Source organism: Lithobates pipiens, unplaced genomic scaffold (genome assembly GCF_037356315.1).
Source record: "Lithobates pipiens isolate NorthernLeopardFrog02 unplaced genomic scaffold, aLitPip1_a1.2 Scaffold_16, whole genome shotgun sequence".
NCBI classification, from domain to species: Eukaryota; Metazoa; Chordata; class Amphibia; order Anura; family Ranidae; genus Lithobates; species Lithobates pipiens.
This window is the reverse complement of record NW_027507748.1, coordinates 604,966,048-604,985,051: the sequence shown is the minus strand read 5'-3', so window position 1 is coordinate 604,985,051 and position 19,004 is coordinate 604,966,048. Positions and strand designations below refer to the sequence as shown.

At 58.8% G+C, this 19,004-nt stretch overlaps 1 protein-coding gene across 3 annotated transcripts in view; it reads left to right on the top strand.

The window, feature by feature from the left end:
- The first annotated feature begins 6,186 nt into the window (after window positions 1-6,186).
- Window positions 6,187-19,004, top strand: part of ZDHHC20 (zDHHC palmitoyltransferase 20) — a 167,281-nt gene continuing 154,463 nt past the window's right edge. For all 3 annotated transcript variants that reach the window (XM_077484016.1, XM_077484014.1, XM_077484015.1), the window contains exon 1: window positions 6,187-6,350. In XM_077484016.1, the coding sequence (XP_077340142.1) occupies window positions 6,233-6,350 (118 nt within the window). In that variant the 5' untranslated portion in view covers window positions 6,187-6,232. The remainder of the gene's footprint in view (window positions 6,351-19,004) is intronic.

Here is a 19,004-nt window from a genome sequence, read left to right as displayed (position 1 = left end):
GGACCAAGCAGGTTGTGTATTAGTGTTTAGCAGACTGTACGTCAGTCCCTATACCGCTGAAGGACTGCTGCAGTATAGGGCAGCGGTCAGCAGTGGTGCACGTCAACCCTATCTATTGTGGACCGATAGCGGTCCTTACAGAACAGCAGACTGTACCGCACTCAAGCCTATGTACCGTAGCACCCTATACCAAGTTACCAGTCCTTATAAGAACTTTTGTGGAACAAGCAGGTTGTGTGTTAGTGATTAGCAGACTGTACGTCAGTCCCTATACCGCTGAAGGACTGCTGCAGTATAGGTGAGCGGTCAGCAGTGGTGCACGTCAACCCTATCTATTGTGGACCGATAGCGGTCCTTACAGAACAGCAGACTGTACCGCACTCAAGCCTATGTACCGTAGCACCCTATACCAAGTTACCAGTCCTTATAAGAACTTTTGTGGACCAAGCAGGTTGTGTATTAGTGTTTAGCAGACTGTACGTCAGTCCCTATACCGCTGAAGGACTGCTGCAGTATAGGGCAGCGGTCAGCAGTGGTGCACGTCAACCCTATCTATTGTGGACCGATAGCGGTCCTTACAGAACAGCAGACTGTACCGCACTCAAGCCTATGTACCGTAGCACCCTATACCAAGTTACCAGTCCTTATAAGAACTTTTGTGGACCAAGCAGGTTGTGTATTAGTGTTTAGCAGACTGTACGTCAGTCCCTATACCGCTGAAGGACTGCTGCAGTATAGGGCAGCGGTCAGCAGTGGTGCACGTCAACCCTATCTATTGTGGACCGATAGCGGTCCTTACAGAACAGCAGACTGTACCGCACTCAAGCCTATGTACCGTAGCACCCTATACCAAGTTACCAGTCCTTATAAGAACTTTTGTGGAACAAGCAGGTTGTGTGTTAGTGATTAGCAGACTGTACGTCAGTCCCTATACCGCTGAAGGACTGCTGCAGTATAGGTGAGCGGTCAGCAGTGGTGCACGTCAACCCTATCTATTGTGGACCGATAGCGGTCCTTACAGAACAGCAGACTGTACCGCACTCAAGCCTATGTACCGTAGCACCCTATACCAAGTTACCAGTCCTTATAAGAACTTTTGTGGACCAAGCAGGTTGTGTATTAGTGTTTAGCAGACTGTACGTCAGTCCCTATACCGCTGAAGGACTGCTGCAGTATAGGGCAGCGGTCAGCAGTGGTGCACGTCAACCCTATCTATTGTGGACCGATAGCGGTCCTTACAGAACAGCAGACTGTACCGCACTCAAGCCTATGTACCGTAGCACCCTATACCAAGTTACCAGTCCTTATAAGAACTTTTGTGGAACAAGCAGGTTGTGTGTTAGTGATTAGCAGACTGTACGTCAGTCCCTATACCGCTGAAGGACTGCTGCAGTATAGGTGAGCGGTCAGCAGTGGTGCACGTCAACCCTATCTATTGTGGACCGATAGCGGTCCTTACAGAACAGCAGACTGTACCGCACTCAAGCCTATGTACCGTAGCACCCTATACCAAGTTACCAGTCCTTATAAGAACTTTTGTGGACCAAGCAGGTTGTGTATTAGTGTTTAGCAGACTGTACGTCAGTCCCTATACCGCTGAAGGACTGCTGCAGTATAGGGCAGCGGTCAGCAGTGGTGCACGTCAACCCTATCTATTGTGGACCGATAGCGGTCCTTACAGAACAGCAGACTGTACCGCACTCAAGCCTATGTACCGTAGCACCCTATACCAAGTTACCAGTCCTTATAAGAACTTTTGTGGAACAAGCAGGTTGTGTGTTAGTGATTAGCAGACTGTACGTCAGTCCCTATACCGCTGAAGGACTGCTGCAGTATAGGGCAGCGGTCAGCAGTGGTGCACGTCAACCCTATCTATTGTGGACCGATAGCGGTCCTTACAGAACAGCAGACTGTACCGCACTCAAGCCTATGTACCGTAGCACCCTATACCAAGTTACCAGTCCTTATAAGAACTTTTGTGGAACAAGCAGGTTGTGTGTTAGTGATTAGCAGACTGTACGTCAGTCCCTATACCGCTGAAGGACTGCTGCAGTATAGGTGAGCGGTCAGCAGTGGTGCACGTCAACCCTATCTATTGTGGACCGATAGCGGTCCTTACAGAACAGCAGACTGTACCGCACTCAAGCCTATGTACCGTAGCACCCTATACCAAGTTACCAGTCCTTATAAGAACTTTTGTGGACCAAGCAGGTTGTGTATTAGTGTTTAGCAGACTGTACGTCAGTCCCTATACCGCTGAAGGACTGCTGCAGTATAGGGCAGCGGTCAGCAGTGGTGCACGTCAACCCTATCTATTGTGGACCGATAGCGGTCCTTACAGAACAGCAGACTGTACCGCACTCAAGCCTATGTACCGTAGCACCCTATACCAAGTTACCAGTCCTTATAAGAACTTTTGTGGACCAAGCAGGTTGTGTATTAGTGTTTAGCAGACTGTACGTCAGTCCCTATACCGCTGAAGGACTGCTGCAGTATAGGGCAGCGGTCAGCAGTGGTGCACGTCAACCCTATCTATTGTGGACCGATAGCGGTCCTTACAGAACAGCAGACTGTACCGCACTCAAGCCTATGTACCGTAGCACCCTATACCAAGTTACCAGTCCTTATAAGAACTTTTGTGGAACAAGCAGGTTGTGTGTTAGTGATTAGCAGACTGTACGTCAGTCCCTATACCGCTGAAGGACTGCTGCAGTATAGGGCAGCGGTCAGCAGTGGTGCACGTCAACCCTATCTATTGTGGACCGATAGCGGTCCTTACAGAACAGCAGACTGTACCGCACTCAAGCCTATGTACCGTAGCACCCTATACCAAGTTACCAGTCCTTATAAGAACTTTTGTGGAACAAGCAGGTTGTGTGTTAGTGATTAGCAGACTGTACGTCAGTCCCTATACCGCTGAAGGACTGCTGCAGTATAGGGCAGCGGTCAGCAGTGGTGCACGTCAACCCTATCTATTGTGGACCGATAGCGGTCCTTACAGAACAGCAGACTGTACCGCACTCAAGCCTATGTACCGTAGCACCCTATACCAAGTTACCAGTCCTTATAAGAACTTTTGTGGAACAAGTGAGTTGTGAATGTTTAGCAGACTGCAGCAGAAGGGCAGCAGTCAAGTATAATATCCTTTCTATATTTGGAAGAAAGAATATTATACATGTACAAGCCTATTACTGTACCACTGATACCAGTCCTGAAAAGAACCTTTGTGGAACTAATAATAACAGCAAGTCTTTAAAATTACCCTCACTGCCTGACAACACTGCTTCCTTCCTGTCCCTATACAAATTGGCAAAAAAAGAGAACGATTAGTGGTTACTGGAACAGCTCTTTTGTGGACCTTGATAGTAACAGCTAATGATGATGATGATGATGATGATGATGAAAGACTAATCTGGCTGTCCCTGTAGCATACACCGTCCTTTCCCTTTCTCTAAACTAACAAAAGACACTCAGGCTGCTGCAAGAATCAGCAGCACAGCAAACCTATCAACACCTAACACCTATACCAGTCCTGAAAAGAACTTTTGTGTACCAAATAGCTAGTGGTTTATCTCTCCCTACTCCACACAGGAACCTGTCCCTATCTTAACAGAAGAAAGAATGTAAAATGGCCACCGGATCGGGTGTATTTATAGGTTAGGGGGAATGTACAAGTGTCCATGTGCTGTCATGTCTCAATTGGCTGTCCTGTATCACATGATAAACGTGTCACCAAAGGTTAAAGTTCTTGTATACATTAAACACGTAAGTCCGCCGCGGCGAACGACGGAAAAAGGCGTTCGAACGTGCGGACCGCGAATGTCGGAAATTCGCCGCGAAACGACCGCCGGGCGAACCGTTCGGCCATCACTAGTGAAGAGGAAGTCGGGGATGAGCGCGGGACTTTCGAGGGGTGAGGTAAGTAAAACAGGGGGGCTGGGGGCTCCGGCACTGTCAGATGTTTTTTCACCTTAATGCATAGAATGCATTAAGGTGAAAAAACATTTACCTTTACAACCCCTTTAAATAAAATGTGTGTCAATATGTGGAACTCTATTAATTAATAAAATTATTCCTAATCCGTGCAATTGGTTAAACAGTTATACATCCATACAAATAAAGGTTGTGAAGCAAAAAAAAATTGGTGATATAAACCTAGTGAAAAAATACTGAAATAAATAAATAAATGCAATATTATTATCCTATAAACATAAAATGCCGACAAGTCCTTTGTAATATATTAAACAGTTCATAATCCAAATGGTGCCTCATGCAAATATCCAAAGAAAATCCCCGGTGCGCTTTGGTGAAAATGAATTATATTGCGCTCACTAGATCTTTACCCCTACTGGGGGAGAACCCCCTTCACAGTGTATAGCCCTTGTGTCGCTCTCTGGCATCTCCCTGGGAATTTGGTTATTCATCCATCCACAGTTTAGATTCTCATTTAAACGTTACATGTAAAAAGGAGGAGAATCCATAGTGTAGTATGTCTAGTATGTAAGAAAGGTTTATTGAAAACGGAAAACTACTCACATCTTATCAGAGCAAGATTCACTATAAGAAATCCTCACACCACCAGCTGCTGCAGTGTATTCAAAAGAGGTCACTTCTCTATAGCCACGCCTACCGGTTTTGTCATGCTGATGTCATCAAGAGCAATTTTATAGCGCTAACAAGTTGAGGATTAGTGGCAATAAATATATTAATTTAAAGGTATAACTCCAATTCTACCTGATTCCTTTTTCACACTTCTACACAGGGCGCTCCCTATTCTGTCATGGAACCCTTCTACACAGGGCGCTCCCTATTCTGTCATGGAACCCTTCTACACAGGGCGCTCCCTATTCTGTCATGGAACCCTTCTACACAGGGCGCTCCCTATTCTGTCATGGAACCCTTCTACACAGGACGCTCCCTATTCTGTCATGGAACCCTTCTACACAGGGCGCTCCCTATTCTGTCATGGAACCCTTCTACACAGGGCGCTCTCTATTCTGTCATGGAACCCTTCTACACAGGGCGCTCCCTATTCTGTCATGGAACCCTTCTACACAGCGTGCTCCCTATTCTGTCATGTTACCCTTCTACACAGCGCGCTCCCTATTCTGTCATGGAACCCTTCTACACAGCGCGCTCCCTATTCTGTCATGGAACCCTTCTACACAGAGCGCTCCCTATTCTGTCATGGAACCCTTCTACACAGAGCGCTCCCTATTTTGTCATGGAACCCTTCTACACAGAGCGCTCCCTATTCTGTCATGTTACCCTTCTACACATCGCGCTCCCTATTCTGTCATGGAACCCTTCTACACAGCGCGCTCCCTATTCTGTCATGGAACCCTTCTACACAGAGTGCTCCCTATTCTGTCATGGAACCCTTCTACACAGGACGCTCCCTATTCTGTCATGGAACCCTTCTACACAGAGCGCTCCCTATTCTGTCATGTTACCCTTCTACACAGCGCGCTCCCTATTCTGTCATGGAACCCTTCTACACAGGGCGCTCCCTATTCTGTCATGTTACCCTTCTACACAGAGAGCTCCCTATTCTGTCATGTTACCCTTCTACACAGCGCACGCTCCCTATTCTGTCATTGAACCCTTCTACACAGAGAGCTCCCTATTCTGTCATGGAACCCTTCTACACAGGACGCTCCCTATTCTGTCATGGAACCCTTCTACACAGAGTGCTCCCTATTCTGTCATGGAACCCTTCTACACGGAGAACTTCGTATTCTGTCATGGAACCTTTCTACATGGAACGCTCCCTATTCTGACTGGAGCCATGGAACACTTTCGTGACGGAGCGCTCCCAATCTATCATCCAGTGAGGGGGTGTGTTACAGGGGTGGAAGGGAGGAGCTGGCACGAGGCAGAGAAGGAAAATGAAGGTAAGTGTATGAAAACATTTGTCTGTGGTGTCCTCAGGCGCAGGGCACACCTGAAGCCCCTCCTCCTCACAGAGCTCCTTACATACACACACTGTATATTATCCAGAACTTCTCACAGCATGAGAGAAGAGCCCCGCCCCTCATCTTACGATGACTCCTCCTCCCTCTCTACAGGAGGCTAGCCCGGCCAGCCTGACCTCCTCCACACGCCCACTTCCCCCGTGACGTGGCGTGGGCAGTGACGTCGCCCGGCGGGAGTGGTCGGGGAAATCACTTATTCCCGGGCCCCGCCCCCTCCAGTGACAGTAGCTGCTCGGCACCGGCAGCGGCGGGAGGTCATGGCTCCGTCTCACGTCCTGCGGTGTTGCCAGCGGGTGGTCGGCTGGATCCCGGTGCTGTTCATCACGTTGGTGGTGTGCTGGTCCTACTACGCCTACGTGCTGGAGCTGTGTATATGTGAGTACCTACCCCGGTACACTCTGCTCTGTGTATGGTGTGTCCTCCCTCCTATGTGTCTGTATACCAAGTGCCCTGTGTGTACTGGGCTGTGTACAATACATATCTGCTTCTATGTGTGTGGTAAATGTCTCTAAGGGTCCGGTGTGTGTATGGTGCGCCTCCTCTGAGGGTACGGTGTGTGTGTGTGTGTACGGTGCGCCCCCCTCCGAGGGTCCGGTGTGTGTGTACGGTGCGCCCCCCTCCGAGGGTCCGGTGTGTGTGTACGGTGCGCCCCCCTCCGAGGGTCTGGTGTGTGTGTGTGTACGGTGCGCCCCCCTCCGAGGGTCTGGTGTGTGTGTACGGTGCGCCCCCCTCCGAGGGTCTGGTGTGTGTGTGTGTACGGTGCGCCCCCTCCGAGGGTCTGGTGTGTGTGTGTATACGGTGCGCCCCCCTCTGAGGGTCCGGTGTGTGTGTACGGTGTGCCCCCTCTGAGGGTCCGGTGTGTGTGTACGGTGCGCCCCCTCCGAGGGTCTGGTGTGTGTGTGTATACGGTGCGCCCCCCTCTGAGGGTCCGGTGTGTGTGTACGGTGTGCCCCCTCTGAGGGTCCGGTGTGTGTGTACAGTGCGCCCCCCTCCGAGGGTCCGGTGTGTGTGTATGGTGCTCCCCCTCTGAGGGTCCGGTGTGTGTACGGTGCGCCCCCCTCTGAGGGTTCGGTGTGTGTGTACGGTGCGCCCCCCTCTGAGGGTTCGGTGTGTGTGTACGGTGCGCCCCCTCTGAGGGTCCGGTGTGTGTGTACGGTGCGCCCCCCTCTGAGGGTCCGGTGTGTGTGTACGGTGCGCCCCCCTCTGAGGGTCCGGTGTGTGTGTACGGTGCGCCCCCCTCTGAGGGTCCGGTGTGTGTGTACGGTGCGCCCCCCTCTGAGGGTCCGGTGTGTGTGTACGGTGCGCCCCCCTCTGAGGGTCCGGTGTGTGTGTACGGTGCGCCCCCCTCTGAGGGTCCGGTGTGTGTGTACGGTGCGCCCCCCTCTGAGGGTCCGGTGTGTGTTTACGGTGCGCCCCCCTCTGAGGGTCCGGTGTGTGTACGGTGCGCCCCCCTCTGAGGGTCCGGTGTGTGTACGGTGCGCCCCCCTCTGAGGGTTCGGTGTGTGTGTACGGTGCGCCCCCCTCTGAGGGTCCGGTGTGTGTGTACGGTGCGCCCCCCTCTGAGGGTCCGGTGTGTGTGTACGGTGCGCCCCCCTCTGAGGGTCCGGTGTGTGTGTACGGTGCGCCCCCCTCTGAGGGTCCGGTGTGTGTGTGTACGGTGCGCCCCCTCTGAGGGTCCGGTGTGTGTGTGTACGGTGCGCCCCCTCTGAGGGTCCGGTGTGTGTGTGTACGGTGCGCCCCCTCTGAGGGTCCGGTGTGTGTGTACGGTGCGCCCCCTCTGAGGGTCCGGTGTGTGTGTACGGTGCGCCCCCTCTGAGGGTCCCGTGTGTGTGTGTACGGTGCGCCCCCCTCTGAGGGTCCCGTGTGTGTGTGTACGGTGCGCCCCCCTCTGAGGGTCCCGTGTGTGTGTACGGTGCGCCCCCTCTGAGGGTCCCGTGTGTGTGTACGGTGCGCCCCCCTCTGAGGGTCCCGTGTGTGTGTACGGTGCGCCCCCCTCTGAGGGTCCCGTGTGTGTGTGTACGGTGCACCCCCCTCTGAGGGTCCCGTGTGTGTGTGTACGGTGCGCCCCCCTCTGAGGGTCCCGTGTGTGTGTGTACGGTGCGCCCCCCTCTGAGGGTCCCGTGTGTGTGTGTACGGTGCGCCCCCCTCTGAGGGTCCCGTGTGTGTGTGTGTGTACGGTGCGCCCCCCTCTGAGGGTCCCGTGTGTGTGTGTACGGTGCGCCCCCCTCTGAGGGTCCCGTGTGTGTGTGTACGGTGCGCCCCCCTCTGAGGGTCCCGTGTGTGTGTGTGTACGGTGCGCCCCCCTCTGAGGGTCCCGTGTGTGTGTGTGTACGGTGCGCCCCCCTCTGAGGGTCCCGTGTGTGTGTGTGTACGGTGCGCCCCCCTCTGAGGGTCCCGTGTGTGTACGGTGCGCCCCCCTCTGAGGGTCCCGTGTGTGTACGGTGTGCCCCCCTCTGAGGATCCGGTGTGTGTGTGTGTGTGTGTGTACGGTGCGCCCCCTCTGAGGGTCCGGTGTGTGTGTACGGTGCGCCCCCTCTGAGGGTCCGGTGTGTGTGTACGGTGCGCCCCCTCTGAGGGTCGTGTGTGTGTGTACGGTGCGCCCCCTCTGAGGGTCCGGTGTGTGTGTACGGTGCGCCCCCTCTGAGGGTCCGGTGTGTGTGTGTACGGTGCGCCCCCTCTGAGGGTCCGGTGTGTGTGTACGGTGCGCCCCTCTGAGGGTCCGGTGTGTGTGTACGGTGCGCCCCCTCTGAGGGTCCGGTGTGTGTGTACGGTGCGCCCCCTCTGAGGGTCCGGTGTGTGTGTACGGTGCGCCCCCTCTGAGGGTCCGGTGTGTGTGTACGGTGCGCCCCCTCTGAGGGTCCGGTGTGTGTGTACGGTGCGCCCCCTCTGAGGGTCCGGTGTGTGTGTACGGTGCGCCCCCCTCTGAGGGTCCGGTGTGTGTGTACGGTGCGCCCCCCTCTGAGGGTCCGGTGTGTGTGTGTGTACGGTGCGCCCCCCTCTGAGGGTCCCGTGTGTGTGTGTACGGTGCGCCCCCCTCTGAGGGTCCCGTGTGTGTGTGTGTGTACGGTGCGCCCCCCTCTGAGGGTCCCGTGTGTGTGTGTGTGTGTACGGTGCGCCCCCCTCTGAGGGTCCCGTGTGTGTGTGTGTACGGTGCGCCCCCCTCTGAGGGTCCCGTGTGTGTGTGTGTACGGTGCGCCCCCCTCTGAGGGTCCCGTGTGTGTGTGTGTACGGTGCGCCCCCCTCTGAGGCCGCGTACACACGGGCGGACTGTTCGCCCAACTTTGTCCGTCCAACAGTTTCGGCAAACAGTCCGCTCAAAATTAGCATGGACGGACATGGCCACACACGACGAACGAACAGTTTGCTGAAACCGTGCGCGATGACGTGAACGGCACGTACGACGGGACGAAAAATACGACGTCCTATACACTGCATTATAACTTTCGGCGTGAAAATCCTTTCTGAGCATGCGCGGAACTTAGTTTGACGAACAAGCCTACACACGAGCGGACTGTTCGCTGAAACAAGGTTTCAGCGGACAGTTTTTCGGAAATTCCGTAAAACCTTGTTCGTCAAACTGTCCGCTGAAACTGTCCGCTGAAAGCCCACACACGAGCGGACTGTCCGCCCAAACACTGTTCAGCGGACAAAGTTGGGCGAACAGTCCGCGCGTGTGTACGCGGCCTGAGGGTCCCGTGTGTGTGTGTGTGTGTGTGTGTGTGTGTGTGTGTGTGTACGGTGCGCCCCCCTCTGAGGGTCCCGTGTGTGTGTGTGTGTACGGTGTGCCCCCCTCTGAGGGTCCCGTGTGTGTACGGTGCGCCCCCCTCTGAGGGTCCCGTGTGTGTACGGTGCGCCCCCCTCTGAGGGTCCCGTGTGTGTGTGTGTACGGTGCGCCCCCCTCTGAGGGTCCCGTGTGTGTGTGTACGGTGCGCCCCCCTCTGAGGGTCCCGTGTGTGTACGGTGTGCCCCCCTCTGAGGATCCGGTGTGTGTGTGTGTGTACGGTGAGCCCCCTCTGAGGGTCCCGTGTGTGTGTGTGTACGGTGCGCCCCCCTCTGAGGGTCCCGTGTGTGTGTGTGTGTTCGGTACGCCCCCCTCTGAGGGTCCCGTGTGTGTGTGTACGGTGCGCCCCCCTCTGAGGGTCCCGTGTGTGTGTGTACGGTGCGCCCCCCTCTGAGTGTCCCGTGTGTGTGTGTGTGTACGGTGCGCCCCCCTCTGAGGGTCCCGTGTGTGTACGGTGTGCCCCCCTCTGAGGATCCGGTGTGTGTGTGTGTGTGTACGGTGCGCCCCCTCTGAGGGTCTGGTGTGTGTGTACGGTGCGCCCCCTCTGAGGGTCTGGTGTGTGTGTACGGTGCGCCCCCTCTGAGGGTCCGGTGTGTGTGTACGGTGCGCCCCCTCTGAGGGTCCGGTGTGTGTGTACGGTGCGCCCCCTCTGAGGGTCCGGAGTGTGTGTACGGTGCGCCCCCCTCTGAGGGTCCCGTGTGTGTGTGTACGGTGCGCCCCCCGCTGAGGGTCCCGTGTGTGTGTGTGTACGGTGCGCCCCCCTCTGAGGGTCCCGTGTGTGTGTGTGTACGGTGCGCCCCCCTCTGAGGGTCCCGTGTGTGTGTGTACGGTGCGCCCCCCTCTGAGGGTCCCGTGTGTGTGTGTACGGTGCGCCCCCCTCTGAGGGTCCCGTGTGTGTGTGTACGGTGCGCCCCCCTCTGAGGGTCCCGTGTGTGTGTGTACGGTGCGCCCCCCTCTGAGGGTCCCGTGTGTGTGTGTACGGTGAGCCCCCTCTGAGGGTCCCGTGTGTGTGTGTACGGTGCGCCCCCCTCTGAGGGTCCCGTGTGTGTGTGTACGGTGCGCCCCCCTCTGAGGGTCCCGTGTGTGTGTGTGTACGGTGCGCCCCCCTCTGAGGGTCCCGTGTGTGTGTGTGTGTACGGTGCGCCCCCCTCTGAGGGTCCCGTGTGTGTGTGTGTACGGTGCGCCCCCCTCTGAGGGTCCCGTGTGTGTACGGTGTGCCCCCCTCTGAGGATCCGGTGTGTGTGTGTGTACGGTGCGCCCCCTCTGAGGGTCCGGTGTGTGTGTACGGTGCGCCCCCTCTGAGGGTCCGGTGTGTGTGTACGGTGCGCCCCCTCTGAGGGTCCGGTGTGTGTGTACGGTGCGCCCCCTCTGAGGGTCCGGTGTGTGTGTACGGTGCGCCCCCTCTGAGGGTCCGGTGTGTGTGTGTACGGTGCGCCCCCTCTGAGGGTCCGGTGTGTGTGTGTACGGTGCGCCCCCTCTGAGGGTCCGGTGTGTGTGTACGGTGCGCCCCCTCTGAGGGTCCGGTGTGTGTGTACGGTGCGCCCCCTCTGAGGGTCCGGTGTGTGTGTACGGTGCGCCCCCCTCTGAGGGTCCGGTGTGTGTGTACGGTGCGCCCCCCTCTGAGGGTCCCGTGTGTGTGTGTACGGTGCGCCCCCCTCTGAGGGTCCCGTGTGTGTGTGTGTGTACGGTGCGCCCCCCTCTGAGGGTCCCGTGTGTGTGTGTGTGTGTACGGTGCGCCCCCCTCTGAGGGTCCCGTGTGTGTGTACGGTGCGCCCCCCTCTGAGGGTCCCGTGTGTGTGTGTGTGTACGGTGCGCCCCCCTCTGAGGGTCCCGTGTGTGTGTGTGTGTACGGTGCGCCCCCCCTCTGAGGGTCCCGTGTGTGTGTGTGTACGGTGCGCCCCCCTCTGAGGGTCCCGTGTGTGTACGGTGCGCCCCCCTCTGAGGGTCCCGTGTGTGTGTGTGTGTGTGTACGGTGCGCCCCCCTCTGAGGGTCCCGTGTGTGTGTGTGTACGGTGCGCCCCCCTCTGAGGGTCCCGTGTGTGTGTGTGTACGGTGCGCCCCCCTCTGAGGGTCCCGTGTGTGTGTGTGTGTACGGTGCGCCCCCCTCTGAGGCCGCGTACACACGGGCGGACTGTTCGCCCAACTTTGTCCGTCCAACAGTTTCGGCAAACAGTCCGCTCAAAATTAACATGGACGCACATGGCCACACACGACGAACGAACAGTTTGCTGAAACCGTGCGCGATGACGTGAACGGCACGTACGACGGGACGAAAAATACGACGTCCTATACACTGCATTATAACTTTCGGCGTGAAAATCCTTTCTGAGCATGCGCGGAACTTAGTTTGACGAACAAGCCTACACACGAGCGGACTGTTCGCTGAAACAAGGTTTCAGCGGACAGTTTTTCGGAAATTCCGTAAAACCTTGTTCGTCAAACTGTCCGCTGAAACTGTCCGCTGAAAGCCCACACACGAGCGGACTGTCCGCCCAAACACTGTTCAGCGGACAAAGTTGGGCGAACAGTCCGCGCGTGTGTACGCGGCCTGAGGGTCCCGTGTGTGTGTGTGTGTGTGTGTGTGTGTACGGTGCGCCCCCCTCTGAGGGTCCCGTGTGTGTGTGTGTGTGTACGGTGCGCCCCCCTCTGAGGGTCCCGTGTGTGTACGGTGCGCCCCCCTCTGAGGGTCCCGTGTGTGTGTGTACGGTGCGCCCCCCTCTGAGGGTCCCGTGTGTGTACGGTGTGCCCCCCTCTGAGGATCCGGTGTGTGTGTGTGTGTACGGTGAGCCCCCTCTGAGGGTCCCGTGTGTGTGTACGGTGCGCCCCCCTCTGAGGGTCCCGTGTGTGTGTGTGTGTACGGTACGCCCCCCTCTGAGGGTCCCGTGTGTGTGTGTACGGTGCGCCCCCCTCTGAGGGTCCCGTGTGTGTGTGTACGGTGCGCCCCCCTCTGAGGGTCCCGTGTGTGTGTGTGTACGGTGCGCCCCCCTCTGAGGGTCCCGTGTGTGTGTGTACGGTGCGCCCCCCTCTGAGGGTCCGGTGTGTGTGTGTGTGTACGGTGCGCCCCCCTCTGAGGGTCCGGTGTGTGTGTGTGTGTACGGTGCGCCCCCCTCTGAGGGTCCTGTGTGTGTACGGTGTGCCCCCCTCTGAGGATCCGGTGTGTGTGTGTGTACGGTGCGCCCCCTCTGAGGGTCCGGTGTGTGTGTACGGTGCGCCCCCTCTGAGGGTCCGGTGTGTGTGTACGGTGCGCCCCCTCTGAGGGTCCGGTGTGTGTGTACGGTGCGCCCCCCTCTGAGGGTCCGGTGTGTGTGTACGGTGCGCCCCCCTCTGAGGGTCCGGTGTGTGTGTACGGTGCGCCCCCCTCTGAGGGTCCGGTGTGTGTGTACGGTTCGCTCCCTCTGAGGGTCCGGTGTGTGTGTACGGTGCGCCCCCTCTGAGGGTCCGGTGTGTGTGTACGGTGCGCCCCCCTCTGAGGGTCCCGTGTGTGTGTACAGTGCGCCCCCCTCTGAGGGTCCCGTGTGTGTGTGTACGGTGCGCCCCCTCTGAGGATCCGGTGTGTGTGTACGGTGCGCCCCCTCTGAGGATCCGGTGTGTGTGTGTATGGTGCTCCCCCCTCTGAGGGTCCGGTGTGTGCGTACGGTGCTCCCCCCTCTGAGGGTCCGGTGTGTGCGTGCGGTGCGCCCCCTCTGAGGGTCCGGTGTGTGCGTACGGTGCGCCCCCTCTGAGGGTCCGGTGTGTGCGTACGGTGCGCCCCCTCTGAGGGTCCGGTGTGTGCGTACGGTGTGCCCCCTCTGAGGGTCCGGTGTGTGCGTACGGTGCGCCCCCTCTGAGGGTCCGGTGTGTGCGTATGGTGCGCCCCCCTCTGAGGGTCCGGTGTGTGCGTACGGTGCGCCCCCCTCTGAGGGTCCGGTGTGTGTGCGTGTACGGTGCGCCCCCTCTGAGGGTCCGGTGCGTGTACGGTGCGCCCCCTCTGAGGGTCCGGTGCGCCCCCTCTGAGGGTCCCATGCGCCCCCTCTGAGAGTCCCGTGCGCCCCCTCTGAGAGTCCCGTGCGCCCCCTCTGAGGGTTCGGTGCGTGTACGGTGCGCCCCCCTCTGAGGGTCCGGTGCGTGTGTACGGTGCGCCCCCCTCTGAGGGTCCGGTGCGTGTGTACGGTGCGCCCCCCTCTAAGGGTCCGGTGCGTGTGTACGGTGCGCCCCCCCTCTGAGGGTCCGGTGCGTGTGTACGGTGCGCCCCCCTCTGAGGGTCCGGTGCGTGTGTACGGTGCGCCCCCCTCTGAGGGTCCGGTGCGTGTACGGTGCGCCCCCCTCTGAGGGTCCGGTGTGTGTGTACGGTGCGCCCCCCTCTGAGGGTCCGGTGTGTGTGTACGGTGCGCCCCCCCTTTGAGAGTCGTGTGTGTACGGTGCGCCCCCTCTGAGGGTCCGGTGTGTGTGCGGTGCGCCCCCCTCTGAGGGTCCAGTGTGTGTGTGTGGTGCGCCCCCCTCTGAGGGTCCCGTGTGTGTGTGTGTACGGTGCGCCCCCCTCTGAGGGTCCCGTGTGTGTGTGTGTGTACGGTGCGCCCCCCTCTGAGGGTCCCGTGTGTGTGTGTGTACGGTGCGCCCCCCTCTGAGGGTCCCGTGTGTGTACGGTGTGCCCCCCTCTGAGGATCCGGTGTGTGTGTGTGTACGGTGCGCCCCCTCTGAGGGTCCGGTGTGTGTGTACGGTGCGCCCCCTCTGAGGGTCCGGTGTGTGTGTACGGTGCGCCCCCTCTGAGGGTCCGGTGTGTGTGTACGGTGCGCCCCCTCTGAGGGTCCGGTGTGTGTGTACGGTGCGCCCCCTCTGAGGGTCCGGTGTGTGTGTACGGTGCGCCCCCTCTGAGGGTCCGGTGTGTGTGTGTGTACGGTGCGCCCCCTCTGAGGGTCCGGTGTGTGTGTGTACGGTGCGCCCCCTCTGAGGGTCCGGTGTGTGTGTACGGTGCGCCCCCTCTGAGGGTCCGGTGTGTGTGTACGGTGCGCCCCCTCTGAGGGTCCGGTGTGTGTGTACGGTGCGCCCCCCTCTGAGGGTCCGGTGTGTGTGTACGGTGCGCCCCCCTCTGAGGGTCCCGTGTGTGTGTGTACGGTGCGCCCCCCTCTGAGGGTCCCGTGTGTGTGTGTGTGTGTGTACGGTGCGCCCCCCTCTGAGGGTCCCGTGTGTGTGTGTGTGTGTACGGTGCGCCCCCCTCTGAGGGTCCCGTGTGTGTGTACGGTGCGCCCCCCTCTGAGGGTCCCGTGTGTGTGTGTGTGTACGGTGCGCCCCCCTCTGAGGGTCCCGTGTGTGTGTGTGTACGGTGCGCCCCCCCTCTGAGGGTCCCGTGTGTGTGTGTGTACGGTGCGCCCCCCTCTGAGGGTCCCGTGTGTGTACGGTGCGCCCCCCTCTGAGGGTCCCGTGTGTGTGTGTGTGTGTGTACGGTGCGCCCCCCTCTGAGGGTCCCGTGTGTGTGTGTGTACGGTGCGCCCCCCTCTGAGGGTCCCGTGTGTGTGTGTGTACGGTGCGCCCCCCTCTGAGGGTCCCGTGTGTGTGTGTGTGTACGGTGCGCCCCCCTCTGAGGCCGCGTACACACGGGCGGACTGTTCGCCCAACTTTGTCCGTCCAACAGTTTCGGCAAACAGTCCGCTCAAAATTAACATGGACGCACATGGCCACACACGACGAACGAACAGTTTGCTGAAACCGTGCGCGATGACGTGAACGGCACGTACGACGGGACGAAAAATACGACGTCCTATACACTGCATTATAACTTTCGGCGTGAAAATCCTTTCTGAGCATGCGCGGAACTTAGTTTGACGAACAAGCCTACACACGAGCGGACTGTTCGCTGAAACAAGGTTTCAGCGGACAGTTTTTCGGAAATTCCGTAAAACCTTGTTCGTCAAACTGTCCGCTGAAACTGTCCGCTGAAAGCCCACACACGAGCGGACTGTCCGCCCAAACACTGTTCAGCGGACAAAGTTGGGCGAACAGTCCGCGCGTGTGTACGCGGCCTGAGGGTCCCGTGTGTGTGTGTGTGTGTGTGTGTACGGTGCGCCCCCCTCTGAGGGTCCCGTGTGTGTGTGTGTGTGTACGGTGCGCCCCCCTCTGAGGGTCCCGTGTGTGTACGGTGCGCCCCCCTCTGAGGGTCCCGTGTGTGTGTGTACGGTGCGCCCCCCTCTGAGGGTCCCGTGTGTGTACGGTGTGCCCCCCTCTGAGGATCCGGTGTGTGTGTGTGTGTACGGTGAGCCCCCTCTGAGGGTCCCGTGTGTGTGTACGGTGCGCCCCCCTCTGAGGGTCCCGTGTGTGTGTGTGTGTACGGTACGCCCCCCTCTGAGGGTCCCGTGTGTGTGTGTACGGTGCGCCCCCCTCTGAGGGTCCCGTGTGTGTGTGTACGGTGCGCCCCCCTCTGAGGGTCCCGTGTGTGTGTGTGTACGGTGCGCCCCCCTCTGAGGGTCCCGTGTGTGTGTGTACGGTGCGCCCCCCTCTGAGGGTCCGGTGTGTGTGTGTGTGTACGGTGCGCCCCCCTCTGAGGGTCCGGTGTGTGTGTGTGTGTACGGTGCGCCCCCCTCTGAGGGTCCTGTGTGTGTACGGTGTGCCCCCCTCTGAGGATCCGGTGTGTGTGTGTGTACGGTGCGCCCCCTCTGAGGGTCCGGTGTGTGTGTACGGTGCGCCCCCTCTGAGGGTCCGGTGTGTGTGTACGGTGCGCCCCCTCTGAGGGTCCGGTGTGTGTGTACGGTGCGCCCCCCTCTGAGGGTCCGGTGTGTGTGTACGGTGCGCCCCCCTCTGAGGGTCCGGTGTGTGTGTACGGTGCGCCCCCCTCTGAGGGTCCGGTGTGTGTGTACGGTTCGCTCCCTCTGAGGGTCCGGTGTGTGTGTACGGTGCGCCCCCTCTGAGGGTCCGGTGTGTGTGTACGGTGCGCCCCCCTCTGAGGGTCCCGTGTGTGTGTACAGTGCGCCCCCCTCTGAGGGTCCCGTGTGTGTGTGTACGGTGCGCCCCCTCTGAGGATCCGGTGTGTGTGTACGGTGCGCCCCCTCTGAGGATCCGGTGTGTGTGTGTATGGTGCTCCCCCCTCTGAGGGTCCGGTGTGTGCGTACGGTGCTCCCCCCTCTGAGGGTCCGGTGTGTGCGTGCGGTGCGCCCCCTCTGAGGGTCCGGTGTGTGCGTACGGTGCGCCCCCTCTGAGGGTCCGGTGTGTGCGTACGGTGCGCCCCCTCTGAGGGTCCGGTGTGTGCGTACGGTGTGCCCCCTCTGAGGGTCCGGTGTGTGCGTACGGTGCGCCCCCTCTGAGGGTCCGGTGTGTGCGTATGGTGCGCCCCCCTCTGAGGGTCCGGTGTGTGCGTACGGTGCGCCCCCCTCTGAGGGTCCGGTGTGTGTGCGTGTACGGTGCGCCCCCTCTGAGGGTCCGGTGCGTGTACGGTGCGCCCCCTCTGAGGGTCCGGTGCGCCCCCTCTGAGGGTCCCATGCGCCCCCTCTGAGAGTCCCGTGCGCCCCCTCTGAGAGTCCCGTGCGCCCCCTCTGAGGGTTCGGTGCGTGTACGGTGCGCCCCCCTCTGAGGGTCCGGTGCGTGTGTACGGTGCGCCCCCCTCTGAGGGTCCGGTGCGTGTGTACGGTGCGCCCCCCTCTAAGGGTCCGGTGCGTGTGTACGGTGCGCCCCCCCTCTGAGGGTCCGGTGCGTGTGTACGGTGCGCCCCCCTCTGAGGGTCCGGTGCGTGTGTACGGTGCGCCCCCCTCTGAGGGTCCGGTGCGTGTACGGTGCGCCCCCCTCTGAGGGTCCGGTGTGTGTGTACGGTGCGCCCCCCTCTGAGGGTCCGGTGTGTGTGTACGGTGCGCCCCCCCTTTGAGAGTCGTGTGTGTACGGTGCGCCCCCTCTGAGGGTCCGGTGTGTGTGCGGTGCGCCCCCCTCTGAGGGTCCAGTGTGTGTGTGTGGTGCGCTCCCTCTGAGGTTCCGGTGTGTGTACGGTGCGCCCCTCTCTGAGGGTCCGGTGTGTGTACGGTGCGCCCCCCTCTGAGGGTCCGGTGCGCCCCCTCTGAGGGTCCGGTGTGTGTGAACGGTGCGCCTCCTCTGACTATTCAGGTGTGTGTAAAGTGCACCCTCCCCTGAGTGTTTAATGTGTGTACAGTGTGACATCCATGTAGTATTCATTATGTGTATGTTGTATAGCCTCTGTCTTGTGCGCTGCCTCGAGTTGTCTGCTGTGTGCTCTATGTTCAGCATGGGGTGTCTGAAGTGTTTAGTGTGTACAGTACATTGGTGTGTGTAATACACAGTGTCACGTCCTGTGTGTGCACACAATGCTTCCTCTGAGATTTGTGCAGTGTATCGGCTGAGGGTGTTCTGTGTTGTCTATATTTATAGTGCGGATTTCATGTGACTGCTCAGCCTGGTGATGTCAGGTTGTCTCTATCCAGTCATTTCTATGAGCTGTTTGTTTTTGGGCAGAATTTCTGCAATCCCAAATCGCACTGTAATAATGACGAAGTGCACAGTGTGTGTTTGGGTGACTTTCATTTCCAGTGGCACCTAAACGCAATTCAGTTTTGCCACAGCTTACCTCAATGCACTAAGCTTGTTGTCTAAAAGAAGATCCTGCTTTTTTTGGATGACCAGCTTCACACATTGTGTCTTGCGATTGCAGTGCGACTTCTCGCGGCAGAGCTGCTTCACATTTAGGTGCCATTGAAAATTAATGGCACCGGAAGGTGTGGTGCATTTTGCCATTATTGCAGTACGATTTGGGTTCAATTGCTGCGATTCTAACCGAGATCACAAAACGCCAGATGTGACCATGGCCTTAGGATAAAGGAGCTGAGATTCTTCACACCAAAAGTGTAAATGTTCTCTTCAGTTGTCCAGCACATGACTGGGTGTTCAGAGGGTACAGGCATTTCTTGGCATCAGATAAGAGAAGTGTGTTGTGTATACATGGTTTTTGATCCCCCATATGATCTCTGAATGAAGGATAAGGACATCCCCTCACTGTGCACCTTCCAATACAATGGGCAGTGGTGGGTGGCACACTCACATCCTGACAAATTCCATATTAGTTGCCACTCTCTGAGAGGCTTTAGTTAGCTTTTAACAAGCTTGTTTAACCACCACCCGATGATCAGTGCCCTGATTACCTGTCTTGCTGTCCCCTGCGAGGACATGCCACTGATCAGCTCTCTTCACCACAGTGTGAGGCGATGAGAGCCGATTACTGGTACTTCGACCCCTTTCACACTGGGGTGCTTTTCAGGCGCTACGGCTCTAAAAATAGCGC